General features: G+C 35.0%; 1 protein-coding gene across 3 annotated transcripts in view; it reads left to right on the forward strand.

Annotated features, from left to right (window-relative positions):
* LOC128993977 (palmitoyltransferase ZDHHC8) overlaps positions 1 to 20,671 on the forward strand; it is a 28,898-nt gene extending 8,227 nt beyond the window's left edge. The window contains exons 6-10 of one of the 3 annotated variants that reach the window (XM_054418132.1): positions 193 to 337; positions 5,580 to 5,618; positions 10,212 to 10,402; positions 11,244 to 11,378; positions 16,086 to 20,671. In XM_054418132.1, the coding sequence (XP_054274107.1) occupies positions 193 to 337; positions 5,580 to 5,618; positions 10,212 to 10,402; positions 11,244 to 11,378; positions 16,086 to 16,686 (1,111 nt within the window). In that variant the 3' untranslated portion in view covers positions 16,687 to 20,671. The remainder of the gene's footprint in view (positions 1 to 192; positions 338 to 5,579; positions 5,619 to 10,211; positions 10,403 to 11,243; positions 11,379 to 16,085) is intronic. The other 2 variants (XM_054418141.1, XM_054418150.1) reach the window with 2 other exon arrangements.

A 20,671-nucleotide genomic window follows, 5' to 3' on the forward strand; every position in this document is an offset into this window, starting at 1 on the left:
AGTACAATCTGTTGGTGGCTCACTTCTACTATGTCCATTTTGATTAAACACTGGTGGCAACTTCAACATGGGGATGAAATGTCTAGCTCTATGAATAGTCAAAGTGCTAATTCATAATTCTTCTACAAATAAACTAGTCTTAATTTTTACAAGACCATAAGCAAAAAGTTGAAACCAAAATATGTCCTACAGCCTTCTACATCCAAACAAGTACGGTGGAAAGCGAAAAGACAAATCGAATATAGCGACAATAACGAACAGCGAAAGTCAGCAAGTGAAGACATACATGGATAATAGCAACGGAGTTCGAAGTGCCAACCCTAATGCCTACAACAAGGTACATAGAACTTACATTCCTCTGAATGTCACAAAGCATGCTTTAAACGTTCAACATTATAATGTATAATAAAAACCAACACGCTAAAACTGTGTTTCATTGTTAGATTTGTTGAGGTTAGGAATGTATTCAAGAATTATTATTTTGGTGCTGAAAATTGATTGACGATATTAGATTCAGATTGTTTTTCAGAGATAGCTTTTTGATCAAATGTAATAACTGTCTTAAAAAAGATTATACAGTCTGTGATTAGCAGTTTTATTGAAAAAATGTTGCCAAATGAGCAATTGAGCTACCAGCGAGGAATACGATCGAGGCATTTTTTAAGTAAGGGCCGTTGTACTCTGTGACGAGACATAATTTTGTGAACAGAGTGGTATCATTTGCAGCTCTGTAGCTGATAGGTACGCTTCGCTGTGTGTTTAGAACATTTTTTCAACCATTGAATCTTCGCTCCCGTCGCAGACCATTTTTAATAATTTTTAACCACAAGGTCCACAAGAAGCATTTCCTATGCTGACATTCATCGGTAATGGCCCTAATGCAATGCAATTAAGTGCGGAAATGGGTTATGGAATGTAAAATTGGCTGTGAAAACCTTTTTCCTGTATGATATTTTGTGAAAAATCTGGGTGTACCCACCAGGAACACAATTCCTTGTGAAATGGACATAAATAACTTCTTGATCAGCATTGTACGTGTTATTTACTTTCTGTATGGACATATTCACGGCCATTTTAAAACTCCCTAACCCATTTCTGCACTTAACCATAACTAATTGCATTAGGGCCATAAACTTCATTTGGCCATTTGGTGATGAATGTCTGCAGCCGATATGTTCCTCACTATCAAAAACTTATCAATGACCTTATTTCGCATGTTTTTATAATTTAAAAAAAATTTAAGACACGGAGAAGACGTTAGCTGCAGAGCTGCAAATTGGGCTGTTTTGTTCCAAAATGATACCAGTTAAGGGTGAATAGCCTCAATTAGCTGTAAACACAAAATAAGAAGCTATGTACAAACAGCTCTTACTTAAAATACAACCCTTGTAAAAATACCTGCATAATGAATCAAGACTTTCTTTTGACCTTTTTATTTCAGAATGTGTGAGTGGTTAACAAATAATTCAGTTAACAAAGGGGTTTTACCTGTGGAATTGCACCCCCATTGGTCTAGTCTTTATGGAAGACACTTGTCTAAAAATTACTTGAAGGCTTATAGTAAAATGTTATGTATATTTTAGTGATTTTGGTCCCTCTCGTATTTTCTGTACATACACCACTTTTTAGAGGTTGTGATCATTTGAGCTCATGCTGTACATGCTCCTTAACTGTACGTACCACCTTTTGTACTATTTTTGTAATTTTCTACATACTAGTTTTTGTTTTGTTTTTTACTCAGTCTTTGCTCATTTATCACAGTTTTATAAATCTGCACGAGTTCAACATTTCAAGTTCTTTATACTAAGAGCATGAAGTTCAAACAGAATTATAGTCTACCTTTGTAATTTTAGGATCCCAATGCTTATCTGTTTTTTTTCTTCCCTCTAGGTTTTCAGTTTCAGCCATATAAATTGGACACTTTTTATTGAATCCAGACAACATACTAAAACTTCTTAATCTGGAATAATCATCAAAAAACTAATCCAAAGTATTTACTAAAACTTTATCACTCCAAATTTACACTTAGTCATTGATAGTTTACTGTTATGCAAAAGTAATTTGCAACGAAAAACAACAATTTTACTAATCTTAGCAATTGAATTAAGTGCTGTAAAGCCCCCCACACACTATCGAACATGCCACCCGACCTGACAACCTGACCTGACGACGGACCCATCATCCAACCTGACTTATGTCGGGTGTTTCCCACACACTGTCGAGCATGTCACCCAACAAGTCAGGTGAAATATTAGTTCTGAGATAGATTTTGAGACGACTGTAGCTGTTTGTGGGGGGATTTTTAGTGATGAATTTATGGATTTTTAGAGCCTACGGAAAGACGGCTCTTAAATTTTCAATTTGATTTTTAACGAACTTTAAATCACACTCTGGATACAGTTCCTTGCACTTTTCCATCAGGATATCGTGCTCCTCTTTACGTGCATGCTTGTTGCAATAGAGTTTACTTTTGACATCCCACAACGCCTTCTGGTCTCTGTAGAGTTAAATAAATTCAGACCAGAACTGTTTATTATCATTAAATTACATTATGGAAAAATGGGACGGTTATCACGCACAACTCGCTAAATACAAGTCAACTGGAAACTGTGGCTAGTCGGGCGAGGACGGTTTCCCACTCACGGTCCAACATGTCAGGCGGACGGCTCGAGTCGGGTGGTGCTACCGGACCGAGCATCCAACCTGACATATCCGTCGAGCATGTCGGGTCGGAACCCACACACTGTCCAATATGTTCGACAAGACGTCGGATCCCGACATGTCCGTCCAACATGTTGGATAGTGTATGGGGGGCTTAAGACTACTACAACGTCTTTTCACTTTTCATTATGATATTTGAACCAAAACTGTCCCGGTCTTAATTTGGTATTATGTTTAACATTTGTAGCCTAATCAAAGAAATGTTTTGTTTTTGCACCAAATCATATTAGTAGAGTTGTAATTTAATACCTTGAAAAACCAAACTGTAATAATTTTTAAATGTTGAATGTTCTGAGTGCATATTACAACTACAACTAAGTTTTCCTTACAACCATTTTTCACCTGCAAGCATGTAGCCTTAAGCTCTGAGATTCTAGGGACAAATGATTATACAGGGTGTATACCAACCGGGAAAACCGGGAGAACCGGGAAATAACCTTGAATTTGAAGGGACCTGGAAAAAACCGGGAAAAAGCCGGGATTTTTGGACCGAAACCGGGATTTTTATTTTAGCCCCGGTAGAAGATTGTAGTCGTAAAATGCGTCTTGCCGCGATTGACGACGATGACGTTTCCGTGACCGCGGGAGACGACGATGACGTTTCCGTGACCGCGGGAGACGACGATGACGTTTCCGTGACCGCGGGAGACGACGATGACGTTTCCGTGACCGCGGGATCAACGATGATTTTTACACGGCCACGTGAAATACTCATGATTTTGCCGCGATTGTGACCTACGACGATGACGTTTCCGTGACCGTGGGAGACTACGATGACGTTTCCGTGACCGCGGGAGACGACGATGACGTTTCCGTGACCGTGGGAGACGACGATGACGTTTCCGTGACCGCGGACGACGACGATGACGTTTCCGTGACCGCGGGAGACGACGATGATTATAACTACGCGGCCGCAGATGTTTATGATTTTGCCGAGATCGTGGACGACGGCGATGACGTTTTCATATCTGCGAGAGGCAATAATGATGTCTACACGGCCGCGGAAGATTTTCGTGATTTGCAGTGTCCGCGAAAGACGACGATGATGATTTCTACACGGCCGCGTGATATGCTCATGATTTTGCCGTGATTGCGGCCGACGACGATGATGTTTCCGTGACCGTGGGAAACGACGATGACGTTTCCGTGACCGCGGGAGACGACGATGACGTTTCCGTGACCGCGGGAGACGACGATGATGTAGACACGGCCGCGGGAAATATTCATGATTTTACCGAGATCGCGGACGATGACGTTTCCGTGACTGCGGGAGGCTATGATGATGTCCACACGGCCGCGGAAGATATTCGTGATTTGCCGTGACCGCGAAAGACGACGATGATTTTGTCTACACGGCTGCAGATGTTCATGATTTAGCCACGATCGCGGACAACGACGATGACGTTTACGTGACCGCAGGATCAACGATGATGTTTACACTGCCGCCGGAAACATTCATGATTTTGCCGAGATCGCGCACGACAACGATGACGTTCCCGTGACCGCGGGAGTCAATGATGGTGTCTACACGGCCTCGGAACATTTTCGTTTTTTTGCCGTGATCGCGGTTGATGACGATGACGTTTACGTGACCGTGGGAGTCAATGATGATGTCCACACGGCCGCGGAAGATTTTCGTGATTTTGCCGCGATCGTGGATGACGATGATTACGTTTCCGTGATCGCGAGAGACGGCGATCATGTATACATACCGCGGAAGATGTCCAGGATTTTTCTATGGTAACGTAAGACTGTGATGATGTTTACGTCACCGTGGGAAGCGACCACACGACCGAAGGAAATATTCAGGATTTAGCCGCCGTTGATAATGTGTTCATAAAAAGTGAAGATAATATTCATGATTTTGCTGCTATCGAGAGAGACGATGTTTCCGTGGACTTAAGTAATGATGATAATGAAAATTATTATTATAATAAGGATTATTACTTTTTCAACACTAGCTCACTGGACTTTGAAACAAATTTAATGCAAGTTTATATTGTATACTTAGGCTGCAAGTCTTAAATTGATTATAGTTTAAGTGGAACCAAAAAAATACGTGGGAACCTGGAAAAACTTCGAAAAACCAGGAAAAAACCTGGAATTTCACTCTAATAAAATAGTATACACCCTGTTATATTATTGGTTATGCGGACTATATTGAATTGCACAGATTGGTTGGTAATCTAATACCACTAGTATTCCAAGTCCTACGGTTAGATCCTTCAACATCATCAAGTAATCTAATACCACTAGTATTCCAAGTCCTACGGTTAGATCCTTCAACATCATCAACTTTGGGTAGTTTTTCATTCAAGGACAACCAAACACAGATTAAACACACTCTCTTTTAGGTGTTAGGATTATTTTAGGATAGCTCACTGTTTTTCCGTTAAAAATACTAGAACCTAGAAACAGCGAAAATGTTGAAACAAGCTGAATATTAACATCTAAAAACAAGCTTCAAATTTTTTTACTAAACATCTTTAATTTGTTACATACAATGCATATTAACCAGCTTTGTACTAGCACTGTAATACAACATAAGATTTAAAGATTGTGTCAATATAATGAGGACGGTGTATTGGGGTAGTACGAGAGACGGAAAACTTCCTCCACCACTCTTCCCCTTCTCTGAAGACGAATATCTGAACTTATAACAACAATATTTAAACGACTGTAAAAATAACAAAAGTGGCTGAGGCCGAAAGGTCCTAAACTGCTCACCACTAAACGATTGTATATTCCGACTAACCAATAAGTATCACAATAAGTATAGCTAAGTATCACCGAGTGATTACCTTACAACTCAACTGTGTGTCACTATTTGTATTTGTATGTTTGCACCGAACATGCAGCAAGGAATGGGGAATGCAGACAGATCACAGGACAGAGATGTATGTTACCCCTCCTTACCCCACCTGCTTGTTGCTTGGTCGTTGCTTGAAACAATGCCTTCTGGATGCTCAAATATTGTCTTACTCCACAGAGAAGTAAGGTACATAGGATACACGTTTATGGGACAACCGTGCGCTTTCAGCTCTGGTATGTTGTGCCGAAATATACTTGTGGCAAGCGAGAGAGTCCAAACGGTGAGCACTGTGTGGACATTCCTATTGTACAGAGAGAGCGTTGTAGTACTTGAGGGCAGGGTGGAAGTGTTAGATTTTCCCCTAGACACCAGCACTATTGCTAGACACCACTTAAGAGTGTATCCTCTGTCCCATACTTCTCTGTGGTACTCTGAAGTGTCTACGCCAGTGGCACTTTGAATGAAATATTGACAAACACTTTAGGGAAAGCGTTCCAAATTACTTAAATATTGTGGATTTATCTGGATTTAATCCTTCTCACTTGCACCAAAGTTTGCCGCTAAAACCTAGGCTAGCAACACATCCACCAGATTTTTTTACCGTTTGCTCCTTTGAAAAATTGATTGTAAAAATATATTTTTGAGTCTACGCCATTAACTCTTTGTATTATACAATCTGAAACGCCCTAGAGAAAAGTTCAAAACCCTCAAATGTTTTTGAATATGTTGGGGATCAAACCCATCCCTCTTTTGCACTGAATTTAGACAATGCCTAAAACAATAAATTAGTTTAAGATTTTGTTTAGAAAATTTGAAGTTGGCATGTTGTGTTTACTAATAGTGTCCATAAGGTGTTGTTGCCATTATACAGATGCAATTGATTTTTTTTTGTTCTTGTTTTACCTTATTTTTAGTGTTCACCGTTTTGCTATGAGATATTTTTTATAATTTGTAAATGTTATGGATTGTATACTTTAGTAATTTTTTTCAGAAATATTAGTTTATTTAGAAATGTTGTTTTGCCTACTGGCCAGTTTGTTAGGACGTTAATGACTATTCAAGCTACATGTTGTAGCAAATGGTGGTGTTGTTGGGGGGTTGGTGATTGAGTAATTAGGAAATGTGTGACTTGAGAGACTAATTTAAGCGTGCTGAATCTGCTACCAAATGATTTACATGAAAGACATACTGGGGACCAGAGGACGGAGATCTTTTACCCAGACCGTAAATCTATGCATAGCCAGCTTTGATTTACCTTATAGAACTAATTTACTTAAACTATCCTTCCAAAACTTGTGAGCTAGAAAATGACTATGTGGAGATAATTAGGTTGGAATTGGAATTTAACTACCTAAATCCGAAATAACTCTGAATTTACTGGGATAAACTGTGGAAACCAACTGGGGAAAACGAGTTAATTTTGGCATGTTGAAAATGATCGAAGCTGAAGGCCTCAACCGGTAATTAATTTAATTCCTACATATCCAAATGTCGGGGCGACCCTTGCAGGTCTTCCCCTTGAGTTTGCTGACTAGCCTGACATTTTAATTTTAATATCTAAACATATAATTAACATAAACACTTATCCATTTTATGAAGAATATTTCCAGATTATCAAATTGGGTCTACGACGTTTCCAGAGGATGTTTTGGTTTAGTGATGGTCAAAACCAGAAATTTCTAATCTCATTACCGAAACCGAAACTTCAAAAAAATCGAATCACAAAACCTAATTGAAAAACCTTTTTACTTAGCTGGTTACAAAGGTTAAGGTTACAGGAAAAAAATACAGGTAATAATAAAATTGTAAGTATGAAATCAAAACTGAAATAGGACTCCTGACACTGACATAATAACATCAATATGTAACTCATAAACCCATACCAAAATATATTTTAATTAAAATAAATTAAACTCCTGACACCAACATAAACATGAATATTAGACTAATTAGAACATTTCCTGGCTAATATATCGTTTTGTACTGAGTTGTTTCAGTTACAGTATTTAAGATACCTTTCTAAGTTCAGAATACAATTTACTGTGTTTGCTCTATTGTAGAAGAAGTTTGCAGCTAGTGTAGAAACAGTAATAATAATAATAATAATAATAATGCAAAAAATGTCAGTAGATTCAAGAATAAAACTGTCAAAATATCCAATTCCGAAACTTTTGAATCTTGAAACTCGGTGATCGAATCTCGAAACCGAAACTATTCCAAAGTTTTGATGGTTTTGAGATTTGGTTTTGACACATCACTAGTTTGGATTAAGATCTATAAACAATTTGCTTTCGATCCATTCTCTATAATAGCTTCCAAGAGCCAAAAAAGTAATATAGGATAATGAGTGTAGTGGTAGTGACATAGAATTGTCTAAGTTTGTCTAGAATAGTAGAAGCAACCACCGAACATTTGAAAATCTTATACATTTTATTCTATACAATAATTGCTAGAGATGATTTACAGAAATAAACTCTAATAATTTTAAAATTCTGGCCGCCTCCTGATTTCTCAGGTTAAATATGACTTTGTGGCTACTGAATTAGCAAAACAACAAGCAAATCATATGCAACAATGATAGCAGATATGAGTAGGGAGTAGCGCTCTACTGCTATCAGCTGTTCATGTCTAAGCTACAGCCCTCGTGTTTGACAACCTCAAAACAAATTTTGGGGGCAACACAGCACCCAATAGTGCCAGAGGAAAAGAGTGCCTAGAATTGCCTAATTTAGCTGAAGAGTCCAAAAGTTTGTCAAAATCGCATGATTAGCCTTAGTTCATAATAACCTTAAATTTTCTTGCGACGTTTAAACGTACTTGAGGAGATCTAGATAGAGAAATAAGTCCTAAAGGGTGTAAATTAAATAAAAACGGTGTAGCTGCACAAAAACTTAGTACACAATAAAAATTAACGTAATATTGCAAATTATTATGTTTCCAACTATGTAAATATTTTATTTTGACAGATTCAGTAAATTCTTATAAAATGTTATCAGTTGTTTCATTAAAAAGTAGTATTAAATTATCCATATGGTTGTTATGTTAACAAATCTGGAGAGGGAACTTTAAAGGCCACTGGGGCAGAGCCCCAAGGGAATTGACCTGGTTTCTCTTTTGATGGTTCATCTACAGACCGAGACCTTTCTACACCTCTACCAAGTTTCTACGGCCAGCCGTTTTCTCAAATTAGTGGAGACAACATTGACAACATGGAAAAACATTTTCAAATTAATATATAGATTTACTAGGAAGTATAAAGGTTATGCACACCCTGTTCAATTAACTACTATCTACTATCTGAGGAAAAGGCTGAGCTATTATTGCTGTTCTCATCGACGGTTGGAACCCAAGAGCGAATAACAGCACAGTTCCGACGTAAACAGGCTCACTAGAAAGCACTTCTTTACTATCAACACATTGCTAGGAGGGCAACTTGTATCTCTAATTACAGCTCTAACTTGAATACCCTTAAACAAAGCTTTAAGTGCAATCTTGGTGTGTTGCTGGTCTGGTGTTGCTAAGAGTTATTTGTACTCCCACGCCTGTTTGTGTGCGTGTGTGTTTGCTTTATTGTATGTGTGTATTTCATCTCTGCAAACACTCCCTTGTTTTGTCAACACAAAAATTGCAAGCTCAAATATAGTGGTTAGTTTGGCCTATCATATGTGGACACTTGTATCTCAAATATTACCTTTGAACCACTGTCACACACTTCAGTGCAGTTTTGCAGATTGCAGAGAACAATGATAATTTTTTTGATATTGTCGGGACAATGATGATATTTACAAGACCCCAGAAGACATTCTCGCTTTTTCCGATCGTTGAAGATGATGATCTATACACATCTGCAAGAGATGTTCAGTGTCTTTCCGTTCTTCTGTCTGTTTTTAATAACAATTCATTTCTTATTGTAGTCACAGGGTTTTTAATACTCTCTATAAGTGATTTGGATAATCGGTCATTCGGATGGCTGGATTTTGGATAATTTGGAATTCTACTGCAGTAAGAATTCTTACACAATCAGAATACTTATCTTCACTGAGCAATTCACTCTACAACAGTTTTCTGTATGACAGATAATATAATATATAACAAAAACACCAAGCTTTTTATGCCGGCTCAATACCTTATAATGCGTCAGTCTGCCTCTTCGGGGCCTCTTTAGGTCGTCTTGATTCACGTTCCAATATTGAATCTTAAATGCTTTTGTTTACTTTTAACAGAGTTAAATTTTAAACAAAGAAAACAATGGTGATTAATTTGAATTCACAATAAATGCAAAAAAAGTTGTTAGTGCCTCAAGAACCCTTTGATTTGACTTTTTCTTTACTCTTTTTACTATTAATTTTGACCATAATATAAGTTAAAACCCAAATTATGAAGTCAAAATATTAATATATCTTATAAAGCATGTAGTAATAAGGGAAATGTACTTTGGTACCTACACAAATGTAGCAAGAAATTTAGATGCAACATGCATGATTATGATGTATCCAGAAATGTTAGCTCAACTATCTCCCATAAGACCTGTACTGACTGCACGGCCAACATGGAACTGAAAGGAAGATGATATCAGTCTGTGGTCGTATGTGCTCTGGTTAGTGAAAATATAATTTGAACAGTTTTAGTTTTGTCTAATATAAACAACATCACTAAACAGCTGTTGGATCTGTTGCAGCTGTCGCCAGGCAGGGACGGCTCGGACACTGACATGGAGCCTACTGCATCTCAGTCTCAGGACTGTGAGCCGACACCGCCACTGCAGAGACACGGCAGCAAGACCAACTTTTATCTTCCACCTGTAGATAGCAGCGACTCGCCACGCAACTACACAGGCCACGGCCGACCTAGTCCACATCCTAGAAACAGGTGATTACTTTGCCAATTAGGTACAGTAGTCTTTAACTAGACATCGGTTTAACCGGACTGTATCGGTAGGAAGTGGGCGGTACTGAAACAACTTTTCTCATGGGGAAAGATTTGAGACCAGTGATCACGTGTCTAAATGCTCTCTCAAATTAAAGTTAAATATTTGGGTTAGTTTTCGAGAGATTCCTATGGTGTGCACATGTATCATTAATATTTAAAAGGTACAAAGCCTTGACACTGGTGTTTTGTGTTTACTTTAATTAACCCAAAGTGTCTAGTTCTACTAGTAATCATTATTGGCTCAGGCCTATGTAGTATGCATTAGAAGAAAGGCTATCCTGACTGGCCTTGGTCCCAAGGACCCCAGATAATAGGGAGCCTACTATAGAAAATTATAAGGAGTAATTTTTAATGGGATGGGACAGTTATAACTTTTTAGACTTTTAGGCAGTGATATTATTAGCTATTGGATGTTTTGTAATATCTTATTTCAAACAATTGTTTAGTTGTTGTCAAGTAGAAGCTTAGTTATGTTTGTCCAATTCATCTACCATTGGTGCTCTTTAATCAACTTTAATTTTAACAAATGTGAAAAAAGCCCAACCAAATACTATGCACCCGACATACTACTAGTAACAAACAATCCACTTGATGGAATCCGGTTGATGACAATATCATTTCCCTCGTGATTGGCAAAACCTCTTCTCGGTCTCGTAAACCCTCGGTCTCGTACAATTGCATCAGCATCTATCACCCGCTACTGTCATGGTACTTTGTTTTCTCTTGTTCCGATAATGTTTTTGCACACATTCCTAGTGTTTTAACTGTCTGATGTTTACAGCAGTAGGCTGGAGGTGTCGCGAAGTCACACACCTGATATGGAGAGAGGCGTGGTCGGCCCGTCACCCACAATGCAACAGAGGATCAAAGCTATCGGAGTGCCGACACCACTGGCCATGTCAAGTCCACTACGCAGGTGAGCCTTCGCTACAACACACTCGCAACTATCACTCACGTCTCGCATGGCCGCTGCATGAGCTGTCAGCTTACATTGTCATAGCTGTTTTATGTTCCAAAAATACTTCCTTGGAAAATCACAAATGTTCACTAAAGTTTTTGAGTTGGTGTGAGGATTTGAGGTGTGTTTTGTTATTGCAACTAGTGAAACAGATTGGCTTATTTACTCGGTAAAAATGTTGAGTATACAAGAGGTATTTTACCTCTTGGAAGGAAGGCAACACATCAAATATGTAAATGCTGAGGTTTGAATTCTTATGGTGGAAAAATAGATACAGTCCAAAATTAATACTTTGAGGAAAACCTCTTAAAAAATTTGAGAGTAAAACAAGATGTCTTGACTATGACAAGAAAACACTAAACAGCACAACACATCGAAATTTTAAAATTCAAAACATGTCTTAAGAAATAAAGAGGAATTATATTTATAGGAAGAATACACAACAACTGGACGGGTTGACTCCAGATTGTTTCACTTCTGATTCTGATCCCCTTAAACTCTGTATGAATTTTATTGATTTAATCCACTGAAATTGGAAGAAATGCTAGTCTTTATGCTAGCAATTGCCAAAAGAACCAGAGATGATTCCAGTTTCATAAAGAAAAATTGTGTTAACACCTGCGACTGTCAGAGAGGCTAGTCCGATGTTGGTTTTGTAAGAGGAACTAAACCTTGACACGTTTTATCATCCATGATGCTTGGCTATACATTAACCATGACACCACAAACATAGAAGAGGCTAATATAGAGGTTTGCAAAAACATTGCAACCATTTAAGAAATAGCCATGACAGTCTACGATTTTTGAAAAATATTGTAAAAATGCACAGGGTTTACAAAAGCTCTTACTTTGGTATTTTTGTAATTTCTTTTATTGCAATTAATCACATAAAAAAGTACATTTTAAAATTTTGATTCTTGTAAAATTAGCCAATCCTGAAATTCTACAAAACTCTTCTGAAAAATGTTATCCAATTTAAAACTGTTTAAATAAACTGTAGAAGCAAACAGTTTCTATTCTTTAATCAACTGATAGTAGATGCTTTTTATTATTTTTGGTTGACAGATTTTGCTACCAAACTATTCATAAACTAGATAAAAAATAATTTTTAGCAGTTCTAATTTTTCAAAGTTCTATTTATTATGATATATTTGGTGAAAATGTAGGACTATAAGATACTCTAGTTTAGCTTTGGTAATATGACACCACGAGTTTTAACTTCAAAAGAGGTAATTAAAATTGGAACTTCCGCTTGAATTGTTGATACACTATAATGTAAAATATAGTTGTAAAAAGTTTAACAGCACGTGAGAAGCAATTGTTATGATATGATATTCATTTGCAATACTTACAGTTACTTTCTGTGTAAATAATGTTGTAGAACGTTATTTTTTGTAAATATTTTCTATATCAGAATGAGTAAGCCTGCATCGTACAGAGGTAAGTAGATGGAGTTAAGGAATTGTGATATTTGTTTGCTGGTTAACTTATATTATTGTATAAATATTTCAGCCATTTGTCCCTTTGTTTATTGAGTTTATTTATATTAATTTGTTGTTAATGCAAATAATTATAATTATACTTCTTTGGTAAATTTGAAAGTGTGTTTAGTTAACTGAATGAAAAATGATCTATATGTTCTGCTGCTAATAACTTATCTATTACGGAATTCTTTATATATTTTTTAGAAAAATCATCCAACATTCTAGGACCAGATGGTTATTTCTATCTGTCTCTTGAAACAGAATCCTTTGTGGATTTTGTTTTTCATTTTGATACCTAAAAAACTATACAGTTAAATTTATTGCTATATTACCTGTAATTATACCCTCGTGTACAAGCATACCTCACTTGATACAATTTTAAGTAGTTTTTTTATAAAATGGTAAGTTCAGCTAGCTTATTTGACCAAAGTTAAGGAGAAACATATTTATTGTTGGATCATCAATGCCCTTAGGCCTGACAGACTTTTTATGGCCCCACTCAATAACGATCTTGTATTTTATTTCCCGCAGTTATTATCCTGAACTCGCTGAACTCAACCCATTTCCAAGAAAAACAGTCCCTCAACTTTCCTATAAAATATGTATTACTTTTACCGCAATCAACTCTTCAGCTTCTACTATTTTTGGCTTATAGCATTTACAGATTATTTTTATTCTTACGACTTTTCTGGCAAGGAGTTACTTTGAAAACCTGATGATTTTTATTCTAACTAGTCTTGGAAGACTGTGGTTTTGTGTATATAACACCGATGCTGTTAACCATACATTTGCATGCAGCTTCAACAGTTTAAGAGCATGGATCACCTTTTGGGAAAATGTAAATGTTCACCAGTTCACCATTTTATCACCATTATATCAGATCTTGTTCCATACTTTTGTAAGACGGACTCAGTTGCTGAAGTATTTGATATTTTCATGTAGGTTTCCCCACTAGGACGAGAGAGACGAAGGTACGCAACATTTAGTCACATGCACTGTGCCAATCGCTTTTTAGCTTTTTTGAGTTGTACAAAAAGAAGTTGAGCCACTTTCGTATAAAAAGTTAATCCTAAAATCAATGTATAGAAATATACACCTTTAAAGACCTGCTAGTGTTATGTAGTTATTCATGGTTTGCTACGGTGGATCCATGTAATTCAAATTTAGAACTACTGTAATAATTGGAATTAGTTAAGTTGTTGTTTTACGTTTTTAAAATATTTTTACAGGAAATTTAATAGTTATTAATTTGTATAAAAAAATAAATATGTAAAGTAAATACATAAAAAATTAAATATTATAATTGGAAAAAATACCATCAAGCTAGGTAGAAATCCTTTTAATTTTCTCTTAAATTCATACGTTTAAACATGTTAAGCCTCTGGATTGTGTTTTTTACAAATAAGAAAAAGCTTAAATACCTTTTGTACTGTCGGTGATCTGTATTTAGTCAGCGACCAAGGTTTCAAAACTTAAAGTTCATTTTCAATCTTACAACCAAGCAAACATCCTCTCCATCCCTGAGGCTGTAAAGAGTCGTCAAATAACAGTTATACGAACACGAAAACATAACATAGATTTGGCCAGATTACAATACTGTCAGCGGTCGCGTGGTGTAGCTGGCAAAAGATGAGTCATGACTGCAAGGTGTCATGTAATTTAAGGTTTGAAATCTTGGTCGCTGACTAAATACGGATGAACGACAGTTCAACAAGTATTTAATCTTTTTTTTATTATTACATTTTTAAATGGCCATATTACATAGTGAAAATACATAATCTTTGAAAAAAATACTCTTATCCAACTTACAAACAAAACTGTAAATATTAAATTCAATAGAAATTCAACCATCTCAAAGATACCGGTAATAGTCTCATACTATCCTGTTGGACTTTCTTTCCTGATACAATGTTAACAATCGGTTATAACTAAACCATATAATTTCATCTATAATTTAACTTGATTAATAAGCAAATGTAAATTATTATTTACCAAAATTATAAAACTGCTTAAATTCCTGATTTATAACTTTTATGCATTAGTTTTTCGATTGTATTTTCCATTCCAGAGAATAAATTATATTTATTACTTTTGTTTAAAACACCAGATTTAAAAATATATATAAAATTAAAATTAACTCTCGGGAAATAAATTTATGCTAGCTATTGTATTGAGTTAAAATTCTTTCATAAGCTACTCATGTACCTGTATATACAGTTGTGGCCGGTTATAAAATACTTTTGATTGTTAGTATAAGCAATAAGATTCCAAAGCCTCTAGATCGGTAAGGTTTTAGCGTTTAATTCCCTAAAAAAAGAATTTTATAAAGTTACTCCTGTAGATGTAATAATTTGTGTTAAAAAAGATTCCTAAAACTCCCTTTGATTGTTGATTACATTTAAGTCGCTAAAAAAATTCTATACATTTGTGGGTGGTGAGTTAAGTGTTCCGATATTCCAAGTAAAAACTTTGCTTGTAGTGTTGACAGCAGAAAATGTTTTAAACATTTCTTTATTGAGTTTTTTTCATCCCATAGGATATGCTTTTAGGCTGCTGCTTGCTTAGCTATGCTCTTCCCTATTATGTTTTTAATTTTGTATATTGTTATAACATTAGCATTTGTTATTTCAATTGAATACTGCAAGTAAGAGTTACAATATTTTCTGTTTAGTCACCTTAATATATGTTATTATTAGTGGTATTGTTGATGGTGTACTTTTATACCATGAATGTAAATTATTTTGCGATTGGTGAGGCTTCAAATGTACACAAAAGATAATGTTTGGATTCTCGTGTTAAAATTGATAGCTTGACCAAAATACTGAAATACTTATGCTCCTAATCAGTGTTAATTGTGAGGAAGTTATAAAGTTAACTTGACAGACCAAATGTGTGTGTAATGTTTGTCCAATGTTAGCTTAAGTCTTGAAAAAGATTAATATTTAGTAATTTTTCCCTTAAAAAGATGTTTTTATTGTAAAACACTATTACTTTTGATTTTGGCTTTACCTAACAAAATTATAGGTAATTTTAGTTGCATTTAGGAATAAAGTTATTGAGTTGAATGTACGATAATTCAATTTACGGTATAAATCACATACCTACTTAAATTAAATTATTGTTTTTTTTTTCTTTTCAACATTTTACTGTCTATTTATATAATTGAATATAATATTTTCAGATCAAATCCTGGGACGCCAACACAACCTAGAAGGCCCGATTTCATAGGAGTATCGGGCAGCAACCACCCAAACCCTTACTACGAGTTTCAGGGGAGAGGGAATCCTGGTCCGGAAGCAAGTCCTCAACGACGATTCCTCTCCGAGGGGGAATTGCTACGGGGCGGCGATCTCCCTCCGGTCTACCCTCGTACGAATAACACGGTAGACAATATCCGGGAACTGGCGGGCTCACCGCAGCGAGGGGTGTACACTTGGAAAGACACCAGTCCCAACGCCTACTGCCAACAACCACCGCGTCCGGGGTACGATCACTACAGATCTAACCCTACAAGCCCCACGCAGCGAGGCGTGTACTACCCCGCACTCAGGGGGGGCGTGCCTGTTTACCCCCCGCCACAGTCACCTCAGGTGAAGCGGAAAAACTTAGTGACTCCAGTGACGCCTTGTGACGGACGGAGACGTCCCATGTCGTTTGTGCGGGCGTTAGAAATGTCGGACTCGATGGAGATGACTGGAAACAACCAAGAGCCGAGGCGAGGAACGACACCCACCCCGGATAGACAAAGTGTTTACGATATGAATTACGAAATTTCTGTATAGCTTTAAAACAAATTTTCAGTCCTTAGACTCGGATCATTTTAATTTTTATCAAAATAATTTATGTACTTTAGTCTATTTGAGCATTCTCCCTTTAGCTGGTGTTTAAACAATAGAATTTTCAATATAAGTTACATTCCTCTATTTTTTACACTTTGATCTCATACACCCGTTTGATTCTAGTTTGCTATACAGTTTAACCAATCGTCACATATGCGAGTTTCCTCTGCTGAAAATTTAGGTCGGTAAAAATTCCAAGTTATTACTATTATTTTTCTCAACATTAGCTCTTGATGGTAATTTTTAAGCATTATATTCTACCCTTGAATCATTTGTACAAGAGGTATCATAAGTTCTTGAAACATTTTCTTATTTTACTTTTTTAATTTACTCTTTGATAACAATGCTTATCTTATTTGATGCTAGATATCAAATATTGAATTGCTCAGGGATTCACCGTTACTTCTTGTTTCAGGAATATTATCAAAACAATGTTGATGGAATTGTTTGACTTCCTAGCCCTATATTTTGCCTACTTTCTGTGATTGTTTTTTTATATTTCAATATTTTGGCTGAACAATATATGTCAACATTATTAAAATCCCCTCCATTATTTTTTTTTTAATTTTCAGCTTTTAAAATGTTACCCTCTAGATCATAGATAAAAATGCAATACAGTCTTAACTGTTCAGTTTTTGTGTCACACTGTCATCTTTGTATATTTACAGCCTTGAAGGTTCTCACAAAAATATTTAAATATCCCCCCCCCCTTATTTTTTGGAGTAATTTTATGAAAATTTTACACAACCATTACAATGTGAGAGCTATTTAAACTTAAAAAATGTTAATAAACATTAACATATTGTTTGATTTTACAAAAAAATTGCTAAATTTTGTCTTTGTTTTAGAAGATTTGTATTTGATCTAAAATCTGAATACTGCTAAAAAAATTTAATTCTATGTAAATTTGTTTTAAATTTTGTTAATTACATTCGTAATGATAAATCACGGGATTGAAAGATTGTGATTACACTAAATAGTCATTTACAAATCTCAGAGATTTTAAAATTACCCTTTACTGCTTGAAAGTTTAATTAGAAGAAAGTTTATTTAATCTAAAACCTAAAACTGTATACACCAATTATTGGTCATAGGCAGTTCAGATTTATTAAACATTTTTCAAAAATCTTATTCCTGTGATTATAAAATAATAACTTACTTTTTCTTAAAATTTTCCAATTAAAAAATTAAAGGCAAACATTTACTTAATCTAGCCACTTTTTATCATGAATTACTTACCTACAAGTCATAAGACTGTATGATGACAAAAACTGGACTCATGGAGAATATGGTGTTACTGTTATATTTTTATTATTGTTAAATCCGTATAAATACTTAGTTATTGTTATTTTTATTTACTTAAAAGTTATTGTGTGCGATTTAGTGTTTGAAGGTGCTATCTAAGTTCCTTATTATTCCACTAGTGAACTGAGTTACAGTTTTAATTAAGTTTCTAACATGACCTCGGTAATTTCTCTGAAAATATTTTACTTGTAAACTATTTTTTGTAGATTTCAAGCAAAATATTTATGTTTCCAATAGGTAAGGTAATTGTTTGTCAATACTTCGATTTGGTTTTGCTTGACTTTGAACTCACAATTCAAGTGATAAATCTATCAATGTTGAAACTTTTATCTGATTTGTTTGAAAGGTAATTATTTGATATATGGAATATGGAGGATGAACAGCTTTTTTTTAGACCCATAAACATATTCATGCTAAACATTATTTTCTTTGTGTCAGTGCTTGATTACTAATAAACTTCCAAAACAAGCTGCTAAATTATTTTAAATCGTTAAAAAAAGTATAGTGTACTACTTTCCTTGTTCTTAAGGTTTGATTGTTGATTAGATTTTCCAATGAAAAACGTTCTATCATAACTTAAAGTAAAAACAATTTTTTCAAACATTGCTTGCATAAGGACTCAAATTATTTTTGCAAGTGGCTCCTAAATCGTTGGTGCTGGTACAATTTGTTACAATTTTAACAATTATTTTTTGTTTGTACCAGGACGCTAGGCACGAGCCTGGGATTGTTTTTCACATTACTTCAGGCTAGACCTAGGGGCTGCGGCATTATCACCTTAGGTAAAATCCGTTGGTGATTAGGCGGGATTTGAGCTCTAACCACTGAAACTAAACAAATTTATGACACTTAAATCCAATCTTACTACAATTGTGGACTTTTTCGAATTTTGAGATCATTGTAAGCAAAATACATCCGATGTGCTATTATTTTATTGAATGTTAAGCAACGATTTAAAATGTGTACAGATATCTTATAAACCTTTAAATTGTATGGAGGAATTATTTTTCTCTTATCTCAAATAGTTAGAACATCACATTATTTTTAAAGTTGACTAGTGGAATATGATTATATTTTAGGTTAGATTATTTATAGGTTCTATCATAACCTTATTATTTTTTCACGATGCTGACTTGAGGGCTTTTTAATGCAACTTTTACATGACTTAAACATATATCGATGTTGCATTATTTCAAATGTATGTTCTTTTTGTTTTGAAAAAACTCAACATGTTTACTTTCAGAAATGTGTGGTGGTGAGCTAAAGGATTATTGGTGTATGTTTAAATATCAGTATAGATAGGGTATTTTATACGAAAAATAAGGAAAAAGAATATTAGTACCAAACATGTCATTACATGAAGGTTGGCTTAAAGTTCTTATGCAAATTGATTTTTTTTCTTTTACTATTTGAAGGCTTCTTTTACTGATTCTCACTTTTTCGAATATGATAAGTTACTTATCACTTTTTTGTAAACTTAACTTCTTGGTAAAAGTATTTTATGATCATCAAAATAATATTTCCCCCATTGTATTTTAATCACTGTTCAGTACTGTAAGCTTACCCTTAGATGTTTTTTTCTACAGTTTTTTAGTTTCTTTTTGTGTAAATTGGCAATATTAAATTTGGTATTTAATTAAAATAGCCAATCCTAATGTTTACATGGATGTAAAAGCTACTATTCGAATGTTATCACTGTTCGTTAAAGATTGTTTTCATTTAAGTGGAGTTATAAGTGGTATACAGTGTTGAAAGATGTCATTTGTGCCAACCTATCATACATCCATGCTGCCTTGTGTACATACACACTTACATCATGTAGCTAGCCAGTTGTTATACTAATTTGTACATTTTACTGTTATTTTTTAGTCAATTGATGTAGAGAACTTATAAGAGTAATATCGGTTATTAGATGGATTTTCTCAATGTAAATTTATATTTTTATAAATATAAATGTAATATTGTAAATGTAAAGAGTTTTGTATAAAAGTTTATGTCGCGGTAGAGTTGGAGGTTTCCGCATTTAGTTGAATCGTGTTCATATTAATGTGATTTTCGCATTTAACCTATTCTCGGTCTACCAAAGCGAGTTACGTGTGCAAATGTATTAAACGTTTAGTTTTTCACAATTTAAAAAAATATTCTCAATTTATTTTTACTGAATACAGTTTTATTTGGGAATTTTTGGATGGTTCCAGGTATACGAATACGAAGCAATAGTAAAACTATGCATTACTAAAACAAAAATTTAAATTAGTTGAGTTCAATGTATTTTGATTGCAACTGTGATAAACTATATTTTGCATTTGCACATTGTTTATAGTTATTGTGTTTTAATGATCAAAAATACTTGTACCTAATCGGTACGATGGTATATTGTATCATATGAATTGTACAGAGCCTTATAAATTATGTAACCTGTAAATAATTTACCTGACGAACAAATTCTCACCCGATGTATAGACCATGTTATTTTACGTATATATTTATTGTGTTGTTAATGTAACGGGAGACGTCAAAGCGATACAAATATTTCTCTACGTGTGGGCGTGTGATGTAAATTTGTGTACCTTGTATAGTTCAAAATATAAAATGGATTTTGAAAACCTCTCTAAAAATGAGT

Source organism: Macrosteles quadrilineatus, unplaced genomic scaffold, assembly GCF_028750875.1.
Source record: "Macrosteles quadrilineatus isolate MER2022 unplaced genomic scaffold, UCM_ALF_1.0 Scaffold_1__1_contigs__length_201487025, whole genome shotgun sequence".
Classification (NCBI taxonomy): Eukaryota; Metazoa; Arthropoda; class Insecta; order Hemiptera; family Cicadellidae; genus Macrosteles; species Macrosteles quadrilineatus.